The 27,703-nt window shown below is 37.2% G+C and overlaps 1 protein-coding gene across 1 annotated transcript in view; it reads right to left on the bottom strand.

Annotated features, from left to right (window-relative positions):
• LOC121414116 (E3 UFM1-protein ligase 1-like) overlaps nucleotides 1-27,703 on the bottom strand; it is a 43,943-nt gene that overhangs the window by 14,655 nt on the left and 1,585 nt on the right. The window contains exons 2-13 of the mRNA XM_041607180.1: nucleotides 26,926-27,071; nucleotides 25,998-26,026; nucleotides 24,434-24,531; nucleotides 23,320-23,434; nucleotides 22,714-22,844; nucleotides 21,448-21,506; nucleotides 19,367-19,513; nucleotides 18,055-18,230; nucleotides 16,797-16,973; nucleotides 16,019-16,124; nucleotides 14,134-14,259; nucleotides 1,164-1,287 (exon numbers count right to left, since the gene is read on the bottom strand). Coding sequence (XP_041463114.1) covers nucleotides 1,164-1,287; nucleotides 14,134-14,259; nucleotides 16,019-16,124; nucleotides 16,797-16,973; nucleotides 18,055-18,230; nucleotides 19,367-19,513; nucleotides 21,448-21,506; nucleotides 22,714-22,844; nucleotides 23,320-23,434; nucleotides 24,434-24,531; nucleotides 25,998-26,026; nucleotides 26,926-27,071 — 1,434 coding nt within the window. The remainder of the gene's footprint in view (nucleotides 1-1,163; nucleotides 1,288-14,133; nucleotides 14,260-16,018; nucleotides 16,125-16,796; nucleotides 16,974-18,054; nucleotides 18,231-19,366; nucleotides 19,514-21,447; nucleotides 21,507-22,713; nucleotides 22,845-23,319; nucleotides 23,435-24,433; nucleotides 24,532-25,997; nucleotides 26,027-26,925; nucleotides 27,072-27,703) is intronic.

Here is a 27,703-nt window from a genome sequence, read left to right as displayed (position 1 = left end):
TGTGTCATTTGTAATGCTAGTGTTATCAGGAAATACACAGACATGATAATACGCAGCAATGTTAGAAATGAAATGTTGCAAAATGCGTCGTTTCCAATAGCGAATTTCCAATTGTTTCGAGGATGGACCGAGTGCATTCACTGTCACCGGCCGGCCTGCGTGGTGGAAATTCTATAGAAATGGAGACTCTTGTTAGAAATCAATGCACTTTGCAACATTTCACTTCTGACTTTTCTCAATGTTCATGGTGACTGCATATTCCATGATTACATAATCACAGCAAATGGCATGTCATTGTAAAGAGGAATAATTCAGCTTTCCAATGAAACCAGTTTCATCTTTTATACTTCATTAACCAAACAGATATCATCCCTCAAAACTGAGTTGCAAAACTTTTTTTGAGGGGTTTAGATCTATAAACTTATGATAATTCCACCAATACCCCCCCCCCACATTATCAAAGTTTGTTGACCCTAAATGACCTTTGACCTAGATCATGTGATATGAAACTTGCACAAGATGTTCAGAGATACTTAATTGCTCTTACATCTAAGTTTCATGAACTAGATCCATAAAATGTCAAAGTTATGACAATTCCTCAAATACCCCCAATATGGTCACAGTTCGTTGACCCTAAGTGACCTTTGACCTTTGTCATGTGACCTGAAACTCAGGTAAGATCTTCAGTTATACATTATCACCCTTATGTCCCATGTTTCATGAACTAGGTCCATATACTTTAGAAATTAAGATGACATTTCAAAAACTTAACCTTGGTTAAGATTTTGATATTGATTCCCCAACATGGTCTAAGTTCATTGACCCTAAATGACCTTTGACCTTGGTCATGTCACCTGAAACTCAGGCAGGATGTTCAGTAATACTTCATTACCCTTATTTCAAAGTTTCATTTACTAGGTCCATATACTTTCCAAGTTATGACATTTCAAAACTTTAACCTTGGTTAAGATTTCAATGTTGACGACGTCGCCGCCGGCGCCGAAAAAAGCGGCGCCTATAGTCTCGCTCTGCTATACAGGCGAGACAAAAACACTCAGTAGGATTGCTGCTACAGGGTGCAGCTTAACACAACTCTTTTGTTAACCTGTACAGAGTCTATACGAACTAGAGAATTCTGCATTCAACAGGTCGACAGGCCTTACCTGAAGAGTTCCTCAGCAAGTTCCGCATGAAGCTCTACTGGACATTCATCCAGTTTCTCACTCAACATTTCTTCCATCTTCTCCAGCGTCATGAACGGGAACTCGGAGGCTGATACTCTGGACCCTGCAAGCATTTGGATTTCAAATAAGAGAATTGAAATATGCCACGTGCAAACAAGCTAAAATATTCAGAAGTCCAATCTCAATGATGTGCAATGTTCAATACTATATAAATATTGATTTCCATTGTTATATATGTATTCCTAAAAATTGATAAATGGAGATCCACTAGTAATGAGTATTTTGAAATGGTTTTCAGATCTTGAGGTTTATCTGCATAAGAACTCTGAATCAGTATAATCCTATCAAAGTCTAGAAAAACAAACATCCAGATACGACTCTGTTTTTAAATGTAGGTGGAAATAATTGCATTATATCAGTTACTGAATAGAAAGCACTTGTGTGTGATCGAGAGTAAACAGTTAAAAGATTACAGAAATACAGATCTTAGGTCAAGATATCTGATTTACAGTGGTTACAGTATGATATGAAGAGTGTTTCTATGTGATTAACCCTTTACCTGCCACCGGCATAAAGCCCCCTGTGCCACATTAACTCTTCATGCGTTCACCTGTAAACCCCCTGTGTGTTGCATTATTTTAGCAGTGATCCCCTCTACGCAGCATAATACACTCTGTTATTTAGAGTGCCATAACTTTTTATCTGATCATCTTGAAAGAAAATGTTGTGTAGCACACTTGTAGAGTGTTTCCTGGGCTTTCTTATCGCATATCAATTTATTGGTTAAAGGGATCGTTTAACTTTGTGAGAAGCTGATTTAAAAAATTCTCAAACTAAGATGAAATATGTTTATGAGTTTATGTATTTGTTCCAAGAAACCCTAGAAATCATCTTTATTTCGGATGAAAAGTTGTTAGTATGTGGGAATATGTGATTATATTGGATCGCGTCTACTAGACGATTTTTCAAATCACTGAGACTTCGCCAATTTGAACGCCTCCCTCTGCCGTTGAGATCGTACTAGTATTAACGGCTACGCAAGCGAGAACTGTCAATCAACCAACAGTGAATAGTGGGGGGGGGGGCCTCTACGGCCGGTATCGGCGGCTGCACTGAGAATTGTAAACATTACATGCAGCGCATGTTCCGCTGGCCCGTGCCGTGTAATGTAGCGCCTTGCCGGTTCTTGGGTGTCGAAGCAGAGAAATTCACTTTCAAAGAGAAACAGAATCTGAGCGCAATACAAGATACGTACAGACCCTTTTAGATAAGAAAAATTGCGGACTTACTGATTCCTCGCCGGGATGATAGTAACGTGGCAAATTTGGGTCGATGTATTACTTGAAGATAAATCTAAAGTGTAGCATAAGAATATGTGCGATCCAAAACATATCATACATGTACTTGCGAATGGAATAAGGACATGTGGCCTCTCGAGCTCTGTGTAGTATGTCGTGAACTGAGGGGAGGATCCGGGGCCGGGGGGGGGGAGAATGCCTTCATCCCATGCATGACGTTTCATAGTTGATGTGGGTATGCAAATTACTTGGTATTACGTAAGACTCTTCTCATATCGCTCGAAAAATGAACATAATGCAGGACATAATGTTTTCATTTCTAATGCATGTGCAGTCATATGATTATAATATTTCATATATTTAAGACTGAGCTCTGATGGGCCGAGCACAACTGCGCTGGCTGGTCAAGGAGGGGAGGGGGGGGGGGGCAAATCCGACTTGCACCCCCTTTTTGAGAGTAGTAATCAAAACTTGTGAGGTAAATATGCCCACGTGTGCACCACCCCACCCCCCCCCACCCCTTGAACGGGAGGTCCTTTCCTCTTCTTTTTTTTGCTTGACAAATTTTTGGCGAAATACCTTTTAGATGAAAACCTTTTTTTTTTTAAATTTTCTCAGGAAATGGTGCCCCCTCCCTTTAGAAAGTCCTGGATCCACCCCTGCACAACATAAAGCTGTTTATCTCCCCCTCCAACACATAACTGCACACAGCCAAACAACCAATGTAATGTGATTCCTAAAAAGAGTTAGTAAAAAGAGTTCGTGCAGTATAATATATATATATATATATATATATATATACATATATATAAAGGTATATCTTGGGCATAAAAAGGACATAAAAATAATTGCATTCTGCGGCCGGCGGCGAAAGTATAAAAATATTAGATTCTGGATTGGCAGCGTTGAAGCATAATCTTCCGCCGCCAGTGTCAGAATGTATATTTTTAGGTCCTTCGGGGATGATAAGAAATATTTCCATCCACGTTTCACATCAGCAGATACAATACTTATTATCATTTAGGAGGGATGTCCCATGCAACTAAAGTCTGATTTTTTAAGTACATCGTAGCTTTATTTTTATAATCATGGACCTACTATGGCCTAAATTAATGATGCGAGCGCGAAGCGCAAGTTAATGTTCACTCTTATATTTCGATTTGAAAGGAAATATAGGAGCGCGAACTGTTTTATGTACATCTTAAACGGGTCATTCTACTCTTGGTAATCAAGCAGGGTATGGATATCTTAAACATTTTGATTTGATTTGGTTTGATTTATGTTCTCGCGTATAACATTGTTTAAAATTTTGGCATGAATCATAGAGTGTAATTAAACATTATGATTCAACCCACACACACACCAAATTATCCATATCCAACTATTACGATAAATTACAAATTAGCAAGATCGAGGATTGTCATATTGTAAGCATATTGCTTTTAAAAAAATGACTGAAAGCCGAGATTCAAACTTACTATTTAATTTGCATTGATTATACAACAGAATGGTGCGAGCGCGGAGCACGATGCACAAGTTGAAAATTGTTAATATTTTGACATGAAGAGCTGAATCGGGTCATTCTAAAATACGGTCTTATGGTAAGTGTAAAGATTATACGCTAAGCGAGCTGAAATTTGCTGAACATTGGATAAACTGTTCTGTAATATTGCATATTTTCCTAAATAATGATAAGAGCGCATGTAGAACGCAAGCTGATTTTTTTTTATATATTCGCGATTGAATTTTTTTGTATAATGATTTCTATTTTTCTGTTTTTCAAATCGTTCCTCTTTCCTTATTTCATTCACATTTATTCTTCTTCTTCTTATATCCTTTCTTATTGATCCTCTCTGTTTCCCCTTGCTCTATATAGGCATAGGTAGAAAAGCCCAAGAAACTCCAGAATCCTGAGACGTCAAGATGGTATTTTGTACCAAAAAATATGAAGTCATGCACCAACCTAAAAATATCAATTCAATCGGATTTTAAAAAAAATGTGGAAAGACACATAGTGTTCGGCGACAGGGCATATAAAGTTAAAGAATAAAATAAAGAAATGCTAGTAAACGCAGAGAGTTGAGTTTTAAAAGTTCCTCGATCTTATATTCAAACCCTATATTTTTATTTCAATAGCATTTTCGTGAAATTCCTTATATAAAATTGCATTATAAATGTATTATACATGTATAAAGCTATTCCCGGGATGCACGGTTCAAATCTCCCGAAATTTTCGGAATTTCGGGAGATTTGACCTTTTCCAGGAAGGGTTCTGAATGAAACAAATCAAGGAAATTTCGGGAAATCCGAAGATTACAAGTAAACAATAATTAAACATAGCAACTATCAACATTCATGTTATATTTTTCAAAATTGTTTGCTGAAAATTTTCTGTTCGCGCTAACGGATTTCGTAATTATGTTGATCTTTCAAAAAAGGGCATGAATAAACGGGTTTTAAGTCCTTAATTTTGTTTTGGCTGGCTACATTATTTGTACGATTTTTTTTTAAATATCAAACTAGAAATTCCAGGAAATGTCTATAAATTCGAGAAGTTTGTTTTGGTTCTGTGGAAACACCGATGCACATGACCCTGGGAAGCGGTGGTGCTAAATCACCTCCAAGATTTATATGGGGGTACAATGCTATAATGTACTGGTTTGATCCAAACACCTTCATTTCGGAGGGGATTTTTTTTATATATATTTTTGATTGTATGATTATTTTGCTTTAAATTTTAATTGTTTTCCTTTGTCAAAACTGCTAGTTTGGTATCATTAGTAAATCGTAATATTCAACTTTTTCTTATTTTATTTCCATATTTATTCTTTCTTTTCTTTTTTTTCTTTCCCTCTTCCTTTTTAAGGGGGAACTGCCCCACTTATTTAAATTCAGGAGGGCGTCCCCCCCCCCTCGCTTCCATTTATCGATACCTTTCCCATTCCCTTCGTTGGTCTGCAAATCTTATTTCGACGTCAAAGTGTACACTATTATACAACACATGAAAGAGAGAAAATTGGGAGAGAGACGTAAAATGAAAGGACAAAAACGATAGTGTGACGTGGTTGAATTCTCTAATTATTCACAAAGTGCAACCCTGGACATGGAGGAATGGGGGGGGGGGGTCTGAACATGTCGTGATTTTTGAAATCTTGAAATGAATATCATTACATCATTATGGGATATAAACAGGGGGAACAGACACACAAGAACATAGCAGACATTTTCGTTTCTAAAATCAAAATGTGCTTTATTTTTTCTCCTTCTTCAATTTCTTGTCTTGTCCGAGGTTGGAGGTTGGTTGCCAGCGACCCCCTCTCTTCACGCCAGCACATTTACACACTGACGAAGTGGATCGGAGAGATGAAATCGTATATCTCCAGAATGGTCGATGAAAAAATTAAAATTATTGAAAGGGGTAGCGGGAACGGAACGCTACAGATTAAGCCAACCCGCGGCCCCCTGAAAAAAAATGGAGACGAGGGAATTGGAAGGGGCAAGTAGCGTATTTGTTCTAAATAATGATGATAGTAATAAAATAATATCAGATTTATATAACACACGTGTCCATCTTGTTAGGTGATCAAGGTGCCAATGTATCATTTTACTGCTTGATTCGTGTGATCAAAACGAACATACCTATAATCCTTTATTTGAGCCCCTCGCCCGCGCAAACGAAAAACACTATACGAACTTCCACAACCATGCAATAGAGAGAGAGGGGGGGGGGGAGGGGGGGAGTGGTGTTCATTTTCAAAAGTGATTATTTTATTTTATTTCTTTATTCATTTATATTTTTGCTTACGAGCTACACTCCATCGTAAATGTTCAAAATGTTTGTCGGTATAGCCCTTGATTCTACAAACGTATACTACCGGTACCGACGTCAGACGACCATGAGTCTTGGAAGTGTTCGACACTCTCAGTCACATTTTCTTTCGCCATACCAAGGCCCAAGGGGCATTACCAGCTTTCTCAGTTTTGGCATTATTCATTATTCATTTCATTTATTTATCTGTTATATATTGGAGGGCTTGACGTACTACTAAAGATCGAAGTTCTAGTACAGTCTTATCTTACCATATCTCATAAGGTCTAAATATATCACATTTCAGCTCATTTTATAGTATACTTTTTATTTAGAACTGAGAGTTGAATATTCTGGGCAGTTATTGTAGTCATGAACAAGATGCGTATCTATGATTCATGCATGCGAGCGCGAAACACAGAAGTAATTTTTTAACATACTCACCTACAAAAGTATCCATTTTGCAGTGACTCATGAATAAATATGTCATACAAATCTCACCAATCAATAAAATGCGAGCGCGAGTTGTACATTTTAAAAACCTCGGACATAAAAATGTATATTCGAATCACATTTTCAACCAAAAATTGGATGGATATATTATAAGCATAACTTTATGATGCGAGCGTGAAGCGCGAACTGAAATTCTAATTTTCCGCCCAAACTCGGACATTCTAAGCACTTTTTCTGTCATGTACAATAATTTTTTTATGAGTATTATTGAGAACTGAACATATTAACCACGTTTTTTGAAGTCATTAATAGGATGAGTAAGCAATCAATCAATGTGAGCGCGAAGCGCGAGCTGATTTCCCCCCCCTCTCTCTCTATATATATATGTAACTCGACAATCGATGCGAGCGCAGAGCGCAAGCTGATATTTTTTCCGACATGAAAAGTGGACTTTCTTACATGGCGTATCTAGCAGGGGCGGCAAGGGAGGCACGTGCCCCGGGAGCCACTTTCAGTGGTGCAAAATGGAAAGAGGGATGCTAAGAAAAAAAAAAAAAGAAAAAAAAAAAATGAAGAGAAAAGACAAAGGAATTAAGACGCAGAAAAGGAATACCGCTGACGGTGTGATTAATACCCCCGTCCTATGCACCTTTAATGATCTTGCATGTCCTTACCCAGAGATGAATATTCGTGACAACTTTTGATTAGTGATCTACTTATATTCTCTCCTTGAATTCTAACAAACACTCCTTATAAAAATAAAATCCTTTTTCAAACGCAAATGTCATAACTTTTAATCTATAGCTACGAGTTTGCATAATTTTTTTTTATACCTTTTCATTAATTCTTGCAAACAGTTCGGAAGTATATTTTTTCTGGTTTGCCAAAAGGGAGATGAAAACTCTCCATTAGTTTTACAAACGATAATTAAAAGGACATTTTTAGGTGAGGATATACATGTTTGTGTAAAACAATAATCAGCTCGCGCTTCGCGCTCACATTAGGGCCTACCCCAATGAGATACGTATCCTTTTCATGAATTCCTACAAAAGTCCTAAAATTGTCAATGTTTTGATTTCCATTCGTTTAGATTTATCAAACTCATTGTTCTGTAACCTCCCACAAAAAGATTCGACGAAACTTTAACGTCTACAAAACTCTGCTGCCCGTCTCCTAACGTACACTGAAACGTATGACTCCATCTCGCCAATCCTTCAGTCCTTACATTGGCTGCCTGTTGATAAACGAATCACCTTCAAAATTCTTTTACTTATACATCATTCAATCTATATTCTCTCTTCCCCATATATCTCCGAAGCTCTATCTCAAAATATTAGCATTCATGTAGCTCTGATCATCATCTGATGCTCTATTGCTCCCGACACCCAGAACAAAACACAAATGGGGGACCATGCATTCTCTGTTATAGGACCAAAGCTATGGAATCAATTGTCAAATTTTCATCAACAGAAACATTCAAGTCCCAGTTGAAAACTAAATTTTGATCTCCCACTAACATTCAGGAGAATTCGAAATCTATACCCTTTCGCTTTATATTGTTGGTGTGTGTTGTGTTTATTTTTTTTTGAAGCGCCATGAGCACCGAAAGGTGGACCTGTGAGCTATATAAGCCACCATTATTATTATTATTATGAATTATTATTATTGTTAGTATTATAATTATTATTATTATTATTAAAATTTCCCCTCAATATATTTTTTCAGCTCACCCTCGTGCTTGCATGAGTTGCTTAATTATAGATACGCATCGTTAAGAATCATTAAAAATGTCCCGATTGTAGGTCTCAATATCAATTTTCGGCTCGCGCTTCGCGCTTGCTTTCATTGTCTGGATATGCATTATGTTAATCATTACAAAAATTGCTTAGAATATTCCTTTATACGATCTTAATAGGCACGTGCTTAGCGCTCGCACACATTGTTTACGCTAGATACGCATCATTTGCATGATTAAAAGAAACGGACTAAACTATTATTTTGTTTTGACTGGTCAACTGCCGAGTATATATATCATAGACCTACAATTTGAAAGGGGTGCGATTTTAGCACTTGCCTGGGCTTCGTTTGTTCTAGATACGTCACTGCTGACATGGGGGATATTCATTGAAACAATGCAAGCGAATAGCGCGAGCTGAAGTTTTCTATATTATGACCCGACAACTAAACATTCTAAGTAGGTTATTCTTTAAATGTAAATATCAAATTCGATGTACCTCAATAAAAAATCATTGCAAGCGCGAAACACAATAAGCTATTTTATCTACACGTATATACGAAGGTTATCATCTCAACAATATATTTTGTGATATAAATACTTGATCACGACTGGACGTTGTACAACAATAAAGAACAAGCTGTCTATATTGCGAACTAAATTTACTGATCTGAAAGGGACTATTTTAAAAGTGCTGCCCAACACGTATATAAGAATTTTGTGAATATATTGAATACTCTAATTGAATGACGACAATTTTCGCGACTGGGACCTACGGCCGGGCAATTTTAATCACTGTACGTGAAAAATGATGGGCTTAATTTTAAGGGATTTAGACGTACAACCTATACATTCAAAGCATTTTATTAGAACAGCCCTGTGTGCCTACATTACACTGATGGTATTTAGCCTATATACATGGAGTAGAGGAACATTCCTTCGTGACAATCAGTTCTATCATTTTTCCAGTAGGCGTCAGTCAGACAACCTCTTTTCTTTTAATTTTCCCCCTTTTCCACTTTTCTTCTTTCTCTTCTTCCCCACCCTTTTCCCTTCTATTTTCCCTCTCTTCCCTTATCCCGACAGTCACGCATATTAACCGACGATAAAATATCCAGAGTGGTGGGGGGGGTCTTACCCTGTTAGAGATGGCCTTTCAATATTGACGGAAATACAATTATGCTCATTCACAAGCATTTGTTTTAAAATACACGAATTCAAGTGTACTGTTACTTGATGGTTGTGGTGATGATGGACTAATTATTCCATGGAATCTAAAAATTACAGTGATTGGATCGAGCAGAAACGGGAACTTTCGTGATTGACGGTGTGACTAGTTTTGTTTAAAATTCTGACTCAAACTAAGATTTTTACATTGTTTCATTTTTCATTATTTTCCTAAAATGAACATGATATGATGATATACAGTGCGTCCCAGAAAAAACGAAACCGAGATTTAGCGATCATTTATCATAACTTAATCATAAATAAAATAGACAAATGACCTACCAATTTAAAGCTTAGAATCTCCTCTTTTATCTGATATGACTTAGATTATTTCTCATTCACGCATGAGTGAGCAAATACAATTTGAAGACAGGATATCAAAAACTCATTTGGCGGGGAGTATCTGGGTTTCAAAAAGAAAACCACATTTTTGAAAAGTTCAATATCTCCTCTTTAATTTGATACCTAAATTACAGAAAACGGTCAAGAAATAACAAAGTTCTGGTCATTTGAAATAAGGCTTCAATTTCAATAATTTCATAAAATGAAGAGGTTCTCCAGGCTGGCTTTCAAACTCACTCGACACTCTGTTTTGTTGACGATCAGCCATGCATTAAATCTTTTGTTCACCATGCGAAAGCTTCTGTGGGAAACCGGTGAAAACACGTTTATCTCATGAAATTATGGAAATACAAGCCTTCTTTCAAATGACCAGAACTTTTTTATTTCTTGACCATTTTCTGTAATTTAGGTACCAAATTAAAGAGCAGATATTGAACATTTCAGAAATGTGGTTTTCTTTTTTAAACCCAGATACCCCCCGCCAAATGAGTTTTTGGTATCCTTTCTTCAAATTGTTTTTGCTCACCCATGCGTGAATAAGAAATAACCTAAGTAATATCAGATGAAAGAGGAGATTCTAAGCTTTAAATTGGTAGGTCATTTGTCTATTCTTATTATGATTAAGTTATGATAAATGATCGCTAAATCTCGGTTTCGTTTATTCTGGGACGCACTGTATATAAACAATGCCAGATTGAAGGTAAAGGATGCTTCATATACGCTGAAATAATGAGGGGTTTATAAAAAAATTGTATAAAGAAAATCAATAACCAATTTACAGGTTTTCAGGTATTACGAGCTAGAAAAGAACACAAAAAACTATCTTCACGTAAGGTTCATAGGATTGTGTAACAAAAATCAGATTGCGTCTTTATACTGTAAAGAATTTACGGAAGGAAGAGCGAAGGGAAGCAGAAGCGGGAAAGAAATGGAAATTGAAAAAGAAATGTGATATGATTTGAAAGGTGTCATGAGCGGATTATATGGCGGAGAAATGTAAAGAATTATTGACCCCAATCATGGATAAAATTAAATACGGCTACCCCTTCCAAAAAACACACTGTCATTCATGCAAATCAAATACACAAAACAAACAAACTTATGCATAATAATTTGTAGGTCTTATACAGTCATGATATTCCAGGGTCTCGGGAGTTGAGATGTTTGGGTTTGCAAATTACTACCCTATATCTAACACGTTCCAAAATAGTCTAAAACGGATAGGCCCCGATCGATCGGAGGGGGGGGGGGGGAGCAACAGGACCCGGGAGTTTCTCACAAGTATCTTACGTGAAGATATGCCTATACCGAAGATTGTTGATGGGAACATAGGCGGCGGAAGCGGGGGGGGGGGACGGCCCCCCTAAATTTTTTTGTTGATAATCTTTTTTTTTTTTGCTTGTCAATTTTTTTTCCTGCGTGATCCCCCCTATATTCACGTGGACCCCCCTGAAACGTGTGTTGCCCCCCCTAAAATTTAGGTTGATGACCTTTTTTTTCCTTGTCAAAAATTTTAGGTTAGGTGAGCAACTCCTAAAATTTAGGTTGATAACCCTTTTTTGTGGGCGCTTGTCAAATTTTTTACCTGTGTCCATGAAAATTCAGGTGGACGTAAACACACAAACACGATGGTGGATGATGAAGTTTCCATGTCAGGGGCACGGGGGGGGGGGGTGGAGGAGGGGAGGTCACTGCCTTTCGGGCTGCCTTTATTCCCAGCTATGTTCCGTGCATGTAAACATGCACATCGACATATCATGACAAGAGTTGCGCTCGGATACATACATGGAGCTATATTCAGTGCATTCGCCTCTTTTATCGTCCATATCAGTTAATCTCGATCGAACCAGTCGACGGACGTTTGCTATATCGTGACCAGGTAAAAGAGAATAATCAAGAACCACAAGGACGTATTGTAGTTTATGCAAAGGTAAAGCAAAGAACAGAAAGGTAATTTTGGGGGGAGGGGCACAATATAGCTTCTGGAAAATCACACTCCATCCCTCCATGATCCACATAACCAAAAAAAAAAAAAAAAAACCTACTCTACACTGTACGCAGCTCTGGGATTCTTCATGTATTTGTAGACCTGGCCGTTATTTAGCGTTATTTTCTGTTGCCGTTTTATTTGCTACTAATTTATGTCGCCAAAATATAAATTCATCAAAATCCCATGGTCTATCCATAGAGCTATTGGTCTATCATTCGAGGCATACATGTGGCTTGACCCAGGCTATAGCATATACAAAATGTACAGACCAAAGGCGGAATGGACACTCACGAGTTCGACACCTGACAGTACATTAGATTCCCCAATGAAATGCAAGCGATACACACACAACTAAACCCTTTCACCATAGAGCTATTACAGACTTCAAGGCACATGCGCTTATCACACAGAGCGGACACCGAGAGAACACAGACCCCCCCAACAAACTTCGAACACAACAGATCACGGAGAACTGAATTCCGCCGTGGTAAGCTCCGCCTACTTTCTTACATACATCACAAGGTGGCGCTATATAATATCGATTTAAATTGGACACAGAATCATGAATCAACCGTCGAGAAGTGCATTTTTCTCTTCAAACATTGCCTCAGATTTTCAGTTTTTAAAAACACTTCCCGAATATGTTATGATCCCAAACTTTCACATGGGTATTTTTGAGTTGTTAGTCGAATGTTCATAACATTTTCAAAGAGCAATATGATAATTTTTTAAATTGCTCACAAAGTTAAATATTCCCTTTAAATTATGGAAAAATGTATAGTAAATTACATTTTCTAAATGCTTTCTCCTAATACTTCCAACAAAATTAAGCCCCCCCCCCTTTTACTTTGGTTCTTGTATTAGTGGCATGATTTTTATTTTTCCACTTGGACTGTTCATTACATAAGATTTGTATTGATACCAAAATCATGATAATCTGATAAAAATAGCCCATATATAGTGGAAAATAAAAGAGAGTAAATTTTTGCCTGGTCAAGGTCACTCCATTGAAAGGGTCTCATTCACATTCATGCCATGAGTCACAGACTCCTAACAAAAAACCTGGCCATGGTATTGTTTGTGAGGAGGGTTTTATTGATTTTCTCCTCTCCTTTTTCAATGAACTTCCTGGCTGTATCAGGATGTATTGATTTTTTGTTAACTGCGATAATCCGTCGAACGCTAAACTAATGTCGCACGCGCGATCGATCGATCGGTACACATGTACGGTATACACAAACGCCAGGCTATACATTGTAGCTAGGCACGTTCCGGGGCATCCAATTGTTCGAAAAACAATGGGACAGGGGACGTCTATGGGAAATGTGTGGTTGTGCAAAAATGCGAACAAAACATGCCTACGGATGTGCAATAATGCGAACGTAACGCATGAAGAGTTAAATTTGGGTTCAACCTTAAGAGGGGTTCTGCCCAGACTATTCTAATTCAAATCATACTAACTTTTGACTGGTTTGTTACTGAGAAAGTTTTGCATGTACACTCTACAATAAGCCAGTTCACTGTAAGCTCATGATCAACTTTCTCAAATGACCTTTGTGATTTTTCATTAGGATAAGCACTATCATTTTCAAATGTAGATGTTGCGTAAGCTTTACCGGTAGAATATTCAAATTCTAAGAACAAAAGGCATTGTATAGACCAGGTGACTAGAATAGTACATCAGGGATAATGTTTGGAAATCTGTTTTATTGTCTGCCTTTGGCACATCTGACTATTGTTTAGGCTCCTGTCAAATACCAGTTATTATGAAGGCTCTATTTATTACTCTTCAGCTTGGATGTGATAAAATGAATATTTTGAAAGGAATACATGAATAATCATCAAATCACAAATGCCTATGTCAGTGAAATTGAAAGCCACCTTCATGGTTTATCTCAAATGACCTTTTTCTGCTCATGCGCAGTTTACAACCATGAACAGGCTTATACACAAGCATCACACATCACTCTGTGTGAATTGTGAATGAAATGTGCGTTGAGTAGTAGTTGGCCATCCACTGAATGTTACTCGAGTCAAAACATAGCAGGCAGATATAAGAGTAAATAGTAAAAAGATTCTGTTTTGATCTCACTCACCTCTCTGCGTATCTTCATCATCATCCTCTTCAACTTCTTTCCCTCGTCCTTTCTTGACCTTCTTCGTTTTGACCTCTCTGGCCTGCCCTCCTACGCCGCCCTTAGCACTACCACCCCCACCAACACCTAAGGGTCAGAGAGAGGAAGAGAGAGACAGACAGAGAGCGGGAGAGAGAGAGAAAGACACACAAACATAGGCAGAGAAGGAGAAACAGACAGAGAAACAGAATGACAGAGGCAGTGAAACAGGCAAAGTTATATGGAGAGAGACACACAGAGAGACAGAGAGATATATACAGACACACAGAGAGACAGAGATAAAAGAAGATGAAGACAGGGTGAAAGACAGAAGAGACAGAGAAATAGACAGAGAGAGGGAGAATATTAAAGGGGGAAAGGAAATGAGATAAAGGATTTTTAATTCATTTTCAAACAAATTATTTGTCAATGAATAAATCAAAATGATATGAAAAAGGGTGAGCCATAAAGGTCAACAAAAATACATATCAAATTCTACTTGAACTATATGAACATCATTTCGTCTTTTTAAAGTTTGTCTATCATCGCCTCATACTAACAATGTGCCTCGGAATAGATTATTTCTGGATAGATGGCGCTATATAAATGATTATTATTATCATTAATATGACGTAAACAGGGGACCATTTTATAAAGCTGCTCGTAAGTAACACAAGACTTTAAACCAGACTGGTGATCCTTTCTTGCGCTACATGACATGCGGTATTCCTATGGAGCCAAGTTCGAAACTTAGAACGTGTTCCAGTTGTACGTAAGGCTGCATGTAACTCTCCAAAAATCATTACGAATGGGGGGTGTTTTACAAAGATTTACGTATGACTTAGAGACACACCTAAATGTCGACGCTTACCTGATATGCAACGCACAATCTGATTGATTGATACCCAGTAGTGCGCGTCCTCTTGGCAAGATCTGACCAATGCGGTCATGCCTCATATAACGCACATAACTAGGCATTTAAGTGCAACTCTATTAATGGAGTGTTGCAAGGAAATATTTGCAATCAATTGCAAATATTCTGTTCCAATTTTACAACTGATAGATCAACATTAGCTCCAGCAAATCAGATTAAACTTCTTGTTTCAATGAGCAGATAAGCAATCAATCACGAATTTGAAATTAATTTCAAGACATATGATTGCTATAGGGACCAAAGATAGATTTGCAATTGATCGCAATTTTCTTGCAACACCCCATCAGTCATACTCAGTCTTTGTAAACACACCCCTTGTCTATTGGCCTAGATGCTTTCTAGATGGCCTGGTGAGAATTTCATGAAGGAGTCTTCAGATAGTTTATCCGACAAAGTATGTGTCATCCAACACTTACAACGGCACACAGTTACCATAGAAACTGTGCTCCTAAGCCAATCAAAATGAAGGAAAGTTGTCATATCTGACAACGAGGCAGACAAAAAATATTGTTGATGAAATGCTCCCTAGGTAGAAGGCAAAGAATAAGACCGTGGGGTAAGACAGAGTGGCCCGTATTCTGTAGTCAGGTTTAACTTAGACCATGGTCTAACCCTGTGCTATAGTGATGGGTAAGCCAAAAGTGTCAAAATTTTTATTCAGCTGTATGTTTACTGTGCTCTTTCCTGATTCATCGATAGTGAAGACAATTATCTATTTATACTTCCTAGACAATTATGAATGATATGAGAGCAAAATGAGATGAAATATAATATCTCTACTGTTAGCGATTTATGCAACAATTGGCTATCCATACTTAAACCACAACTATAAACCTGAGTTTAAGTTAAACCCGACTTCAGAATACGGGCCAGTAAGTTTAGACCGTGGACCTGTGGGTCCATGATTTTAGACCAAGCAGTGGTCTACCTCACCTGCCGCCTTTTTTCTCCTCTCTTCTTTGCGATCTCTTTTAGCATCCGATCCCCCCGATGGTTTCTTGTCAGCCTGCATCAAGATGTCTGGTGCTCTCTTGGCATCCTTCATAACAGAATGTAGGCAGTTGCAAAAAAAATAATTGCAGGTAGATTTTTGGTCCAAAAATCAATCTATTGCAAGGTTATGATTTATTGTTAATTATGAATAATTAATTGCTTACCATCTCTATGTATGACGAGGTATATGCACAATTAATTCTCTTTATGTTAGATTTGATTTATCAATTGAAGCAAAAATTTGTCTCTTGCAATACCCTGTTGTTACATAATATCAAGGTAAATGTGGTTACTTAGTCATGAAGAATCTAATGGTGCATTTTTTTTTGCTTCATCTTTGTTTTATATCATTTCAAGGCTAGACAATAAAAAACAACAATCAATAAAACAATACAATATGCGGACTGCTATTGCAGATGAAAAAAAAACATTGAAACATGTGCATATCTCACCCTGGTTTTAACAAAATGATTGAAAAAAAAGTTACTTGAAATTACATTGATCTAATAACCATATTTGTGTATGTTTTATGAAATAGAGACATATAGAGATGATTTTTCTCAATAAATTACGATTTTGTAAAAAAAAATATTTTTTTTTTTTTTTAAAGAAAAAACATACTGCCATATTTTGGTTGCAAAAACATACTAGACACGCCTAAAATGTACTGGTTGGCAGGTCTGGTATATCAATATTATCATCCCAAATTTGTTATCACCTCTTTTGCTTTGACTTTCATGATGGGATAAAAGATTGCCTTGCAATCAGCCATGAACTTATGACTACAGATGATTGTATCGCAGAAGACCTTGCCGTCTAGCTGACGGTTTCCTTTGAGGCAGTGATGCAAGATCTGTCCACAGTCAGTCGATGTGAAGGAGCTCGGAAGGAGGGGCTGAAACAAATAGTAAAAGCGATGATATATGTCTGCTTCTGGGACGATCACTCCTGTATTAATTGATGATGATGATAGTCATGATGAATATGATGATGATGATACTGAAGATGGTGATGATGATGATGGCTTAATGCAGTGTATTGCAAGTGCTGTCTTAAAACTAAAACCTTAAACAATTCTAAACTCTGTTAGTTCTAAGGATATTAATCAATCCTTGAGTAAATGCATTTCCCTCCTTTTTCTGCTGTTTTTATACACCGAAGTAAATGTTAGGGTGTACTTCTCCTTTAAGTCGGTAGTTACAACAATATCATCACAGGGAATAAGTTTCCTTTTTTTATGACTGCTACACAAAATTTCGTCTTTTTTTCATATAGGTCTGTACAGAACAGAGTTGAAAATGTTTCTGTTACAACCCAAAATGCTAATCAAATTTAAAAGTAAAATTATTCAATGCACCACTTCAATATTGATGCGAACCTTCTTTACAAGCTTGGTTTCCCTTTTTCAAGCCTTTAACCCTAAAACTGCCAGGGAGGGGTTGAATCAACCCCCCCCTCCCTGACCGTGCCCCTCACTGACTTTTTATTTTGAAGTCTTGGTCATCTTTTGAGACCAAATTTATGATCTGGGGCTATGCGGTTCAAAAATTATGCAACATTACGTAAGTGCAAGTCAGACCTAAAATTGCTCCTAAACGTGATTTTGTGTACAAAGTCAACGTAAATGAGTTTTCTCAGACACATTATTCATAAAGATATGATTATTTTTACTTTTTTATCAGCTAAAATTTATTGATTTTAGCACCCAAAAAAGCCCAGTCTGGATAGCGTTAGAGCTTTTTGAACACCTTTTTCTTTCATTATTTTTTCAAATCTAATCTTAATGTTTCATGATTATATTTGTATATTTATGTTCATATGTATTATATTTGCATGCTTTTACATATAATTATTATTGAAAGAAATAAATGAGAGTATTTTCACGCTCCCTCAACTCAAGAGTCATTTTGTTGGATTCTATTTAAGCTCATCTTATGCTCATTAGGGCAATTGGGATTTAACAGGGTGGTACTCACTAAGACATCTATCCATGTACCAGACGACAATGCTTCCTCCACGCTAGCCTCTACACGGTCTTGTAAAACTTTGCCGATGCAACAAGACTGTAGGATAAGCAGATTCTCCGACTTGAAACGACGCTTGGCAAAAGACTTGGGATCGGGGATGCCAAGTCTTGACAAGGCATCAAATTCTGCAGAATTAAGGAAAGAGGTAGGTGTGTGTTTGAGAGAGACGAGGGGAGACACAGGAGTGAGTGGATGTATGTTGGTGTAAGTATGTGTATGTGTTAAAGAGAGAGAGGGAGAGAGAAAAATAGAGAGAAGTTAAGCCTCCTTCGGGCAAATTGTGACCAATCAATTGAATATCACTTCATCTAATTAAAATAAACATGCATTTTATATAGAGACTTCGTTTTAATTGTAAGTGTAATGATTTCATTATGATGTCATGAGATGAATAATAATTTCATCCCCCTTGTCACTAAGAAATATATATTGTGCTAATTTTAGAATTTGAAATGGTTCAACATTTCTTATCGTCAGGTAAAATAAATATACCTTGCACCTACACCATTTGATACATCACATCCCATTGTCTTTACAAAAAAAATACCTTGTCGTGCGTGCCAAGAAAGAACTTTTAGACACAAGCCCCTGGATTTGTTTAAAGGCCAATCCATCCCAGTAAAAAGTTGAATGAAAAGAAAAAGATCAAACTAGCATGAGGTGGAAAATTTCATCAAAATTGGGATTAAAGTGAGAAAGTAAAGACATATTGTAGTTTCGCTTAATATCATTAAACAGTTACCCCTGTATATGCACATCCTGGACTGGTCAGTATGCAAATGAGGAAACAAATGACGTTGCCAAGATGCACACTCACTATTTCTTTTGTATTATTTGATATATGATATATATCAATTTTTAATCATTAAAACATGAAACAATGATTGTTTCCTCCCTGAATATGTGAAACTGCCAATTTGAAATTTGATGTGATATATATATATATATCATAAATATATATAGATGCTTTCTTATTGTAAAATTGAATATTCTGTACTTTGTGTGGTAACATTTAAAACAAGTAGTGTGTGAGTAATATAAATGACCCACTTATTTTTAAATCACCATGTTCTATATACATGTACAAATAACTTTTTTTTTGATAAATGAAATTTTATGTTCCATTTTACATCCAATTTTGATTAAATTTTCAGCATTATGCACGTTGGATTTTTCTCTTTCTATTCAAATCCCTTTATTGTTTGGGTGGACTTGTGCTTTAATTATCAGTTGTATAGGATAGAACTTAATAATCACATACCAAGATAACCATTCTGTGCGTAGAAGGAGTCGACCCAATCATTCTGTGTCTTGGTGAAGATATCAGGAATGTACGAGGCCTTCTCCTGTCTGCCACCCATGAGGGAGCCCTTCAAACGCTTTTCCTTCTCAAGACCTTCAAGAATACCTGTCGTTAGAATGAACCATAATGTCTTGGTGATGTAGAAAATACGTTATAGAGTTTTATAGATGTTGTGATAAGCTGTATCCTCTCTGCCACCCATGAGGGAGCCCTTCAAACACTTTCCCTTCTCAAGACCCTTAAGAATACCCGTCATAATAATGAATCCTAATGTCCTTGCAAAGTCAAAAAACAAAACAATATACTGCTATGGAATTTTATAGATGTTACTGTATCCTGTCGGCCATGCATGAGGGAGCCCTTCAAACAATTTTCTTTCTAAAGTCCTTCAAGAATACCTGTCGTTAGAATGAATTATACTGTCTTAGTGATGAAAAAATACAATAGAATGTTATGGAATTTTATAGATGTTACTGTGAAAAGCATTCTCCTCTTTGTCACACATTGTATCAGCTTCTTAATTTAGAATTCATCACAAAATGTGTCACCAAGTCTAGTATAAAAAAAGTACAGGACTAGTTACTTTACAAGCACTTGTTACTCTCATTTTGATATAATCCTTGTTACTGCCCATTTTCATTTAGGTGATGCTTTGAAATGTATAACATCTTACAATCACAATTAGATCGTCTGCAGAGGCTGAAAACAATCTCCGCACAGGTTACATGTTGTACATGCTTTTCTTATTTTTCACTCATCACAAGTGGTTTAACAAACCCATAAATCTTTATTGGAACCTAAGGTATTGTACCTCATCTAAACTTGCTGTACCACATTCTTATAATTCATGGGGATCCATCATTCCTACATACTGAGTGATTCCCATGGAATAGATTTCCACACAACATTTGTAATATTTACTTTTTTAACATCTTCAAGCTCATACTGTACTAGTAAAAAGACCACAACGGGCAGCTTGTGTGTTTCACATTCTCCCCATTTCAGTGAGCCATGTGATAATTATAACATAGTTATTAGTATGTTACATTACGTTTAACAGCAACATGCTCTCCTAAAGACATTTTAAGTGTACAAATGTGTAATGTCCGAACACTAATCTATCTGCCTACCAGTCAATTGATCTCTTTGTTTGTAGAAGAAATTACATGTATTCTACTATACACTGCAAGAACTCAGGTGTTGATTTAACACCAGCCTAGAATATATGTATTGAAACAACACCAGTTTGGAATCAAACCGATGCTGTCTTAAAGGGGTGGTCCAGGCTGAAAGTATTTATAGCTTAATAAATAGAGCAGAATTCACTGAGCAAAATGCCGAAAAATTTCGTCAAAATCGGACAACAAATAGCAAAGTTATTGAATTTTAAAGTTTAGTAATATTTTGTAAAAAAACAGTCGTCATGAATATTCATTAGGTGGGCTGATGATGTCACGTCTCCACTTTTTCTTTTGTATTTTATCATATGAAATTAGGTTTATTCAAATTTTTTCCTCCAAGAACTAGAAAAAATTGGATTGACAACTGATTTAGTGCATTAGATATTTATTGCTGCAACTTATTTCATTATAAGGGAGACATATTATTCACACAAGTATGAAATAATAAAAAAAAAAAAGTTTTATGTAATAACATAAGAAAACAGAAAGTGGAGATGTGACATCATCAGCTCGCCTAACGAATATTCATGAGGCCTGTTTTCACAAAATATTGCTAAACTTTAAACTTCAATTACTTTATTATTTGTTATCCGATTTTGATGAAATTTTCAGCGTTTTGCTCAGTGAGTTCTACTCTGTGTATTAAGCTATAAATATTGTCAGCCTGGAGCACCCCTTTAATACTAATTGGTGTTGTATAAACACATGTCTGGTGTTAGACCAAAACGAAACTGGTGTTGTTTAACACTTCTCTGGTGTGAACATATAAAGATTCTGGGCTGGTGTTAAAGCAACACCAAAGTTTTTGCAGTGTATCAGTAGTATTTTAAATGTAAGAGAGTGAAAGTTCAAACTTACTGTGAAATAACCTCTCAGGAATGTGGTATTGGTTCAATATGTTGGAGACTTGAGTTGGCCTAAATGGAAGACAAAGACAAATAAACACCTGCTTTGACTCGGGGAGGGGGACACTCATCAAGATGTATATTGCTGTACCCACGTAAGACCACAGATTTTACAACCCAATCCTAAGTTTTATCCATTAGACAAATCTATACCCTATTCAAGTATTTTTGCATGATTTTTAGACAAATTTACCCCTAAACAAGTGTAACCCTAAAACAAACATGTATGTTTTACTCCACAATTATACCCTTTTTACCAGACTTTCACCTTTATGACCCCCTAAATACGTCCAGCCTAAGACGCACGATGATTGGCCAAAATACCCTTTTTCCTTTGTTGTTGTTGTTGCATGTTGTATACAGCAATATACGCTCCGATCCCCCCCCCCTGGCTTTGACAAGTACACTTCAACAAGGGAATGATTGAAGACAGCACAGCCTGAGGTGATAGATTTCTATCTGGTCTGCACCTATTGTGTCTCATCCCACATAGAATAATCCATGTTTGTTTGCAACAAGCTTGTCCACGGCTCAATTTTCCATTGTAACTAATTTTCAGAATAGGCTACACCCACTTTTGTCTAATATCCACATTGTCTAATACACATAATGATTAGATGAAATGTTAATGAATCAAATATTCATATGACAAAGTGTGAAAAAGTAAATAGATGCAGTGGAGGCTTGACCAACTGGGCATTACACTAAATCACAGTTAGTCTAAATTAGACTATAAGTCTAAACTACAGTGCATATGTCAATTGATGGATGTCCAAATAAAAAAATTTGGAAGAATTTTTGAAGGAAAATCGTCACATTCACGTCATTGAGGGAACGATAGTTTCACCAAACCTCTGATCGAAGGCCATATGTATCTGGTTTACATCCGCCATCGTTATTAAATATTCAAATCATTCTAATTCAATACAGCAGATCTGAAATATAGTTGAATAAATAAATAAGGTTTTTTTTAACCATTTACAGCTCACCGTACTATTCCTGGCTTGAGACCTTAGATGTCAAGATTGGCCTTTTCCCCAAATTTTTTGACGTTAGTTGGAACCATCTATGGTCACATGATGGGGTTAAGACCAATCACCTGTTCAGATTATTATTATGAGGGATATGATTTGAAATAGTTGCGCTTTGTATCCTCTGGTAAATAATTCTATACAAATCCAGCTATCTTTTTATCATCATTTGCAAACCCACAGCTTACTTGGTGATTGCACTGAAGATCCCTCGTATCCTCGCCCTGTGCCTGTCAACGAAGGCTTGGGTGAAGATCACACCCCTATCATAGGCATCCATCTGACCCTCAATGATCCGCCCCATCCTCTGCTCAATAGCCTACAAAGATGAAGATAATAATAATATTCCACTTTCATATAGCACATCAATAATTATTTTCTACAATACTACATCCCATGACTGACCTTGCAGCCTCATCCACGAGCCCCATTCAAGTTCAAGGTCAAGGCTTTTACACCTCCATGGCTCACGGACTAGACACCCAAGGCCAAGGCCACATAATTGTCCTTGTGGCCGGCCTTAGCACTGTAATATTAACACTGTCGTATTTACTAACTTGGGGAGGGAGGGGGGGTGCTACAACAACGTTTTTATCTAACTTTGTACAGCTCATGATGTTGTATGTAATGTACTGCAATTAGGATTTGGTTGTAGTAGCATCACAATCACACGCAAGCGATGTGTTTGAGCTTTTATCAAGCTTATCAGAATGAAATGTGCAACGATGGCTATCTAGGAAAGCTGAAAACACAAGCTTTCAAAGAAAACTATTCATGAGAGAAAGTTAACTAACCTCCGTCAAGAAATCAGCAGGGACATCATTGGCCTTGGTGAGTTCTGCAATGGACACCTGGCCGGCATCTTGGAGTTGGTCATTGATTTCTTCTGCTAGATGATCAAGGTAGTCACTGCATGGACAAGGGATAAAATGATAAGAGTAGTTAGTGCTGGTTCTTCATGGTGAGATCTGCCATGAACACCCGGCTGGGATCGTGGAGTTGGTCATTGTTTTCTTCTTCAAGATGATCAAGGTAGTCACAGTGTGGACAAAGAATAAAATGATAGGCAGCATATCCAAATCATTACACCTTTATACCTTTACATGTACAGGAAAGAGGCACGAGTAGCAGTTATTTTCTGTCTTACGTCATTTCATTTTATCATATCTTACAAACAAAAGATAATTTGAAATAATACTCAGCCCACAGAAATTCAACAACATATTCACTTCGCCTCATTAATTTCAATCTCCATGTAAGTAGAGTACGACTATTTTACATTTATACTTGGCAATTTCACTGGGGCATCTTGCCATAAGTCAAAACGTATTCATTCATTCATTTATTCAATTTTTCCAACAAAATTAAGAAGCAATAATTACAATGAATAAAATATAACATCAGAAAATACAAAGAATTCAGGAATCCCATAAGTTGCTTTTCATTACAAATCATCATAGTCACCATAGACAAAACAATGGGGACTACAGGAAAACTGCCATGAAAAAAACGCAAAGCTAGCCTGTGTAAAAAAAAATATTGTTCATTTTCACTGTGTGAAATTTGTGCAGTGCCCTTGTTAAGTCTGATCACTTTCTTTTGGAACCCAGATTATATTGTATTGTTTTACTTTTCTTTCCTGCACGAATCCCACAAGCAGCTTTTCATTAAACAGTCATCACAGTCACCATAGACAAAACAATGGGGACTGAAGGAAAACTGCAATGAAAAGACGCATAGCATCGATCCCAATAGCTGGATTCCTGAAAAAAGACAAGGGACAGACTTTTGACAAGTTGCCTGAATGGATGAGCACTGGTCCCTAGGTTTCAGGATAAACATGGGACTATATACCTTTCAAATTTTACTGTCTGATTGCGAAAATAATAATAGAAATGAAAATCTTACTTGTCTATAAGTTGTCCAAGCACCAAGAACACATTACGGTCATTCTTGACTACTTCATTAGCTTTGGCCTCAATGTAGCTAAAATCAATGTTCAGTATCTGCAACAACAAAAATATCAAAATTTTTCATCAACCCATGTATACATACATTACTTAGAAATAAGAATGGTTCCAGAATTAGATTTTCCTTCTAAAACACACATCTAATACTACACTATTTTCATATCAATAACTTTGGCAAAAGGGTTACCGTAAGTAACGGTGTATTAACCGCACCCGTGTATTAACCGCACCCCCAACTTTGGACTAAAAAAAAAAAAAAAAAAAAAATCTTCTCACATGAACATGCATATTTGAGGTATGAAGAAACAAAATCTAAGTTTTAAGATTTCAAAGTCTCCAAAGAGATTACAGGTAAGCAGTAATCTGCTGTTCCTGATCAATTTATCTACAAATGTTAGAAAGAAAGAACGGTCCCGACAATATTGGCAACTTACACACTCACCTCACAGTGTACACACACACACACACACAGAGCACTGCCATTACATTGCAAACTACGATACAGTACCAGTCATGCCAGTACGTCTTATCAAATTATGATCTGTGTCTTTTCCAGCGTAGGAGGAAGAAACATTCACAATTCTTGCCCTCACAATCACTTTCAGAAATTTGATGTCTTAGCATGAATTTTGGATACGGGATTACAGGAAGGTTCAAGAAACAAAGAAATTGACATTTTTTCCAGTTGTTTTTTACGGCTTCGTGCCTTCTCTCCCGTGCGTGGTTTACATGGTATCTTATGAAAAGCAAACAGGAAGGAAAAAAACAAGCTGGCGTGAAACGGGACTTTGAATAGCGCCAGCTTAAGTCGCACTATAACCACATTACAACGCAATCTCTCAGCTCACTCCACTCTCGCTCAGCAGTGACAAAATATTACCGAGTATGCTTGGCATCTCTTTTAAATTAGCCAGGGAAATTCACTACTTTGAATCGAGAATAAAGTCAAAATTAGTGTCATGAAGGTGGGTGCGTTTGTTATGAACAATATTTAATTAAGATCTTAATAATCGCTTCCCATTACCCGCGGCTCATACCCCTCTAAACGACATTGCCTGGGCGGCTACGCCCGGCCACTCGATGTGTTGTGAACTGGCAGACATCGTACATGTACGGGAGGGGTTACGGCGGGCTGGCTCAGACCCGTCACCGTGTATAAACCGCACCCCCGACTTTTGCTTTTATCCTGCCGAGAAAAAGGTGCAGTTAATACACCGTTACTTACGGTATTTGTTAGAAAGACAACTGAACGATTTAACAAATATTCTCCTATTCTTCCTCTTATTTCTCACTACTTACAAAATCATAAAAGGCAGAGAATAGCCACAACCCTTACATCTGGCAGTGCATCCCAAACCCCCTGGGATCGACCCTGACACTGCAGGGAGCATTTCATGAATGAAAGTCATTCAGAATCATTCTGAGTCATTCAGATGCAAGGATGTTTCAGGAAATTTTTCCTGAGGTGCAAAAAGAATATAAAAATAGAAAAATATCCTCACCTGTTGGAGTTCTACTAGGTTTATTCTACCTGAAATGATAAGAAAAAAAAGGAATTCAGAAACTGATGAGCCAAATTCACCAAGAGCCAATCGGCCCTTTGACATACTCCTAGGATCAATGGAAAATGTGGATTATACTGAAATCATATACTCTTCAACAGGTTAAAATTTAATAAGTTGAATTATTGAGGGTAGTGAATAGTTGCCATACTGCTTATTAAGACTTTTTTTAAATATCCAACACTAATCCTCTGAGAAATAATACAGCTAAAAATGTTGTGAACCAGCTGCAACAAAGAAGCTACTCAAATTCAATCCCTCGTCCTCCTGTCCCAATTTACCCACAATGGTTCTGGACCAATTAACCAGCTGCTTGAAGGTCAAGTCCACCAAAAAACATTGATTTGAATTAAAAAGAGAAACAAACAAGCATAACACTGAAAATTCATGCAGCTGTTGCTGATGTTAATTTATTTTCACTTGAATCAGCTATTTGAATAAAAAACTGTTGGGGTGGACTTGCCCTTGAAGTAGCAGTATCTCAGTGCTTGCTATCCTTCAATCTCCCCTATGTCCTATCACATATGTTTGCTATCTTTGGCCATTATGTTGTTAAGGGTGGAGCATTTGGGAGAGAAGAGGGGGTGTGGGTCTCTGGGGAGACTGCTCCAAATACCCCCTGGCAATTTGTCAAGTTTGGACCTTTGTGAGAGGGAACTTTCCTGAGAGTACACAGAGCCCCCCCCCCCCCCACATCCCACATCCACTTCAGTAGCGGCCTTGTGTTGGCAGATATTGAGATGGGCGGGGGGAAGAGGGTGGATAATGTGACTTTTGTGACACTCTCTCTATGTTGCCTTTGGGGAAAGAACCTGCAGCTTCCCTCTCAATGGTCTAATCTGAACTGGTGCCTGGTAGTGAAACTTACCTCCATGAATGATGAGTTCATCTCGAATTTCTTTCACTACCTGGGATGGTGTCAGATACTCCTTGCCATCCAGAGTATAGATTACCTCTATCTTCTTGTCCTCTATCAGTTTGTTCACAATCTCAATGCAGTTCCTCTCCGACAACCTAAAATCATGACGCAAGAAGAACATTCCTCTATATTTAAAGTGGTGTAACTTTGAACAATAGTGTTTTTGAGCAAAATAACTTGGGAAGAAGTATGTTTACTTGTTCATTCTGTCGATGCCTACAATATAAATAAGATCAATTTGTTTGATATTCACACTTCAGATTATTCTATCTTTTTTTTTTTACTGTTTCTTACCTTAGTTGGATCTTTACCTTAGTTTGTGACCTTTCACCTTTAACCTTTTTTAAGTTTTCTTCCCACTGTTCCCAGAACACATAGCTTACGATCAGTAAAAGTTTTTGCAGGCCTTTCTCACCAAGCTGTGTGAGGAAACTAAACTGGTCAGAAGCAATAATGCTAGATCCAACTCCACATTTTGGAAAAATATCTTTTGTTAACAATTCTATGATCTAACAGTGGGAAATTAGGAGAGCTTGAGAGGTTGGTAAATCAAGGCCCCTACTCTAATTTCTAAAAGAAACATGAAGTTGAACCCCTATATTTTGGTCATATCTTTCTGATAGTCTTTACAGACTCTGGGTTGTGGCTTAACTGTTAGGCTGTACTTAGACCAAAAGCTTCAGTCTCTGTTATGTTGGTTGTTCAGCTGAACTCCATTGGCTTCACT

Source organism: Lytechinus variegatus, chromosome 4, assembly GCF_018143015.1.
Source record: "Lytechinus variegatus isolate NC3 chromosome 4, Lvar_3.0, whole genome shotgun sequence".
NCBI classification, from domain to species: Eukaryota; Metazoa; Echinodermata; class Echinoidea; order Temnopleuroida; family Toxopneustidae; genus Lytechinus; species Lytechinus variegatus.
Note: the sequence above shows the minus strand (reverse complement) of the source record. Positions and strands in the feature narration are given on the sequence as shown.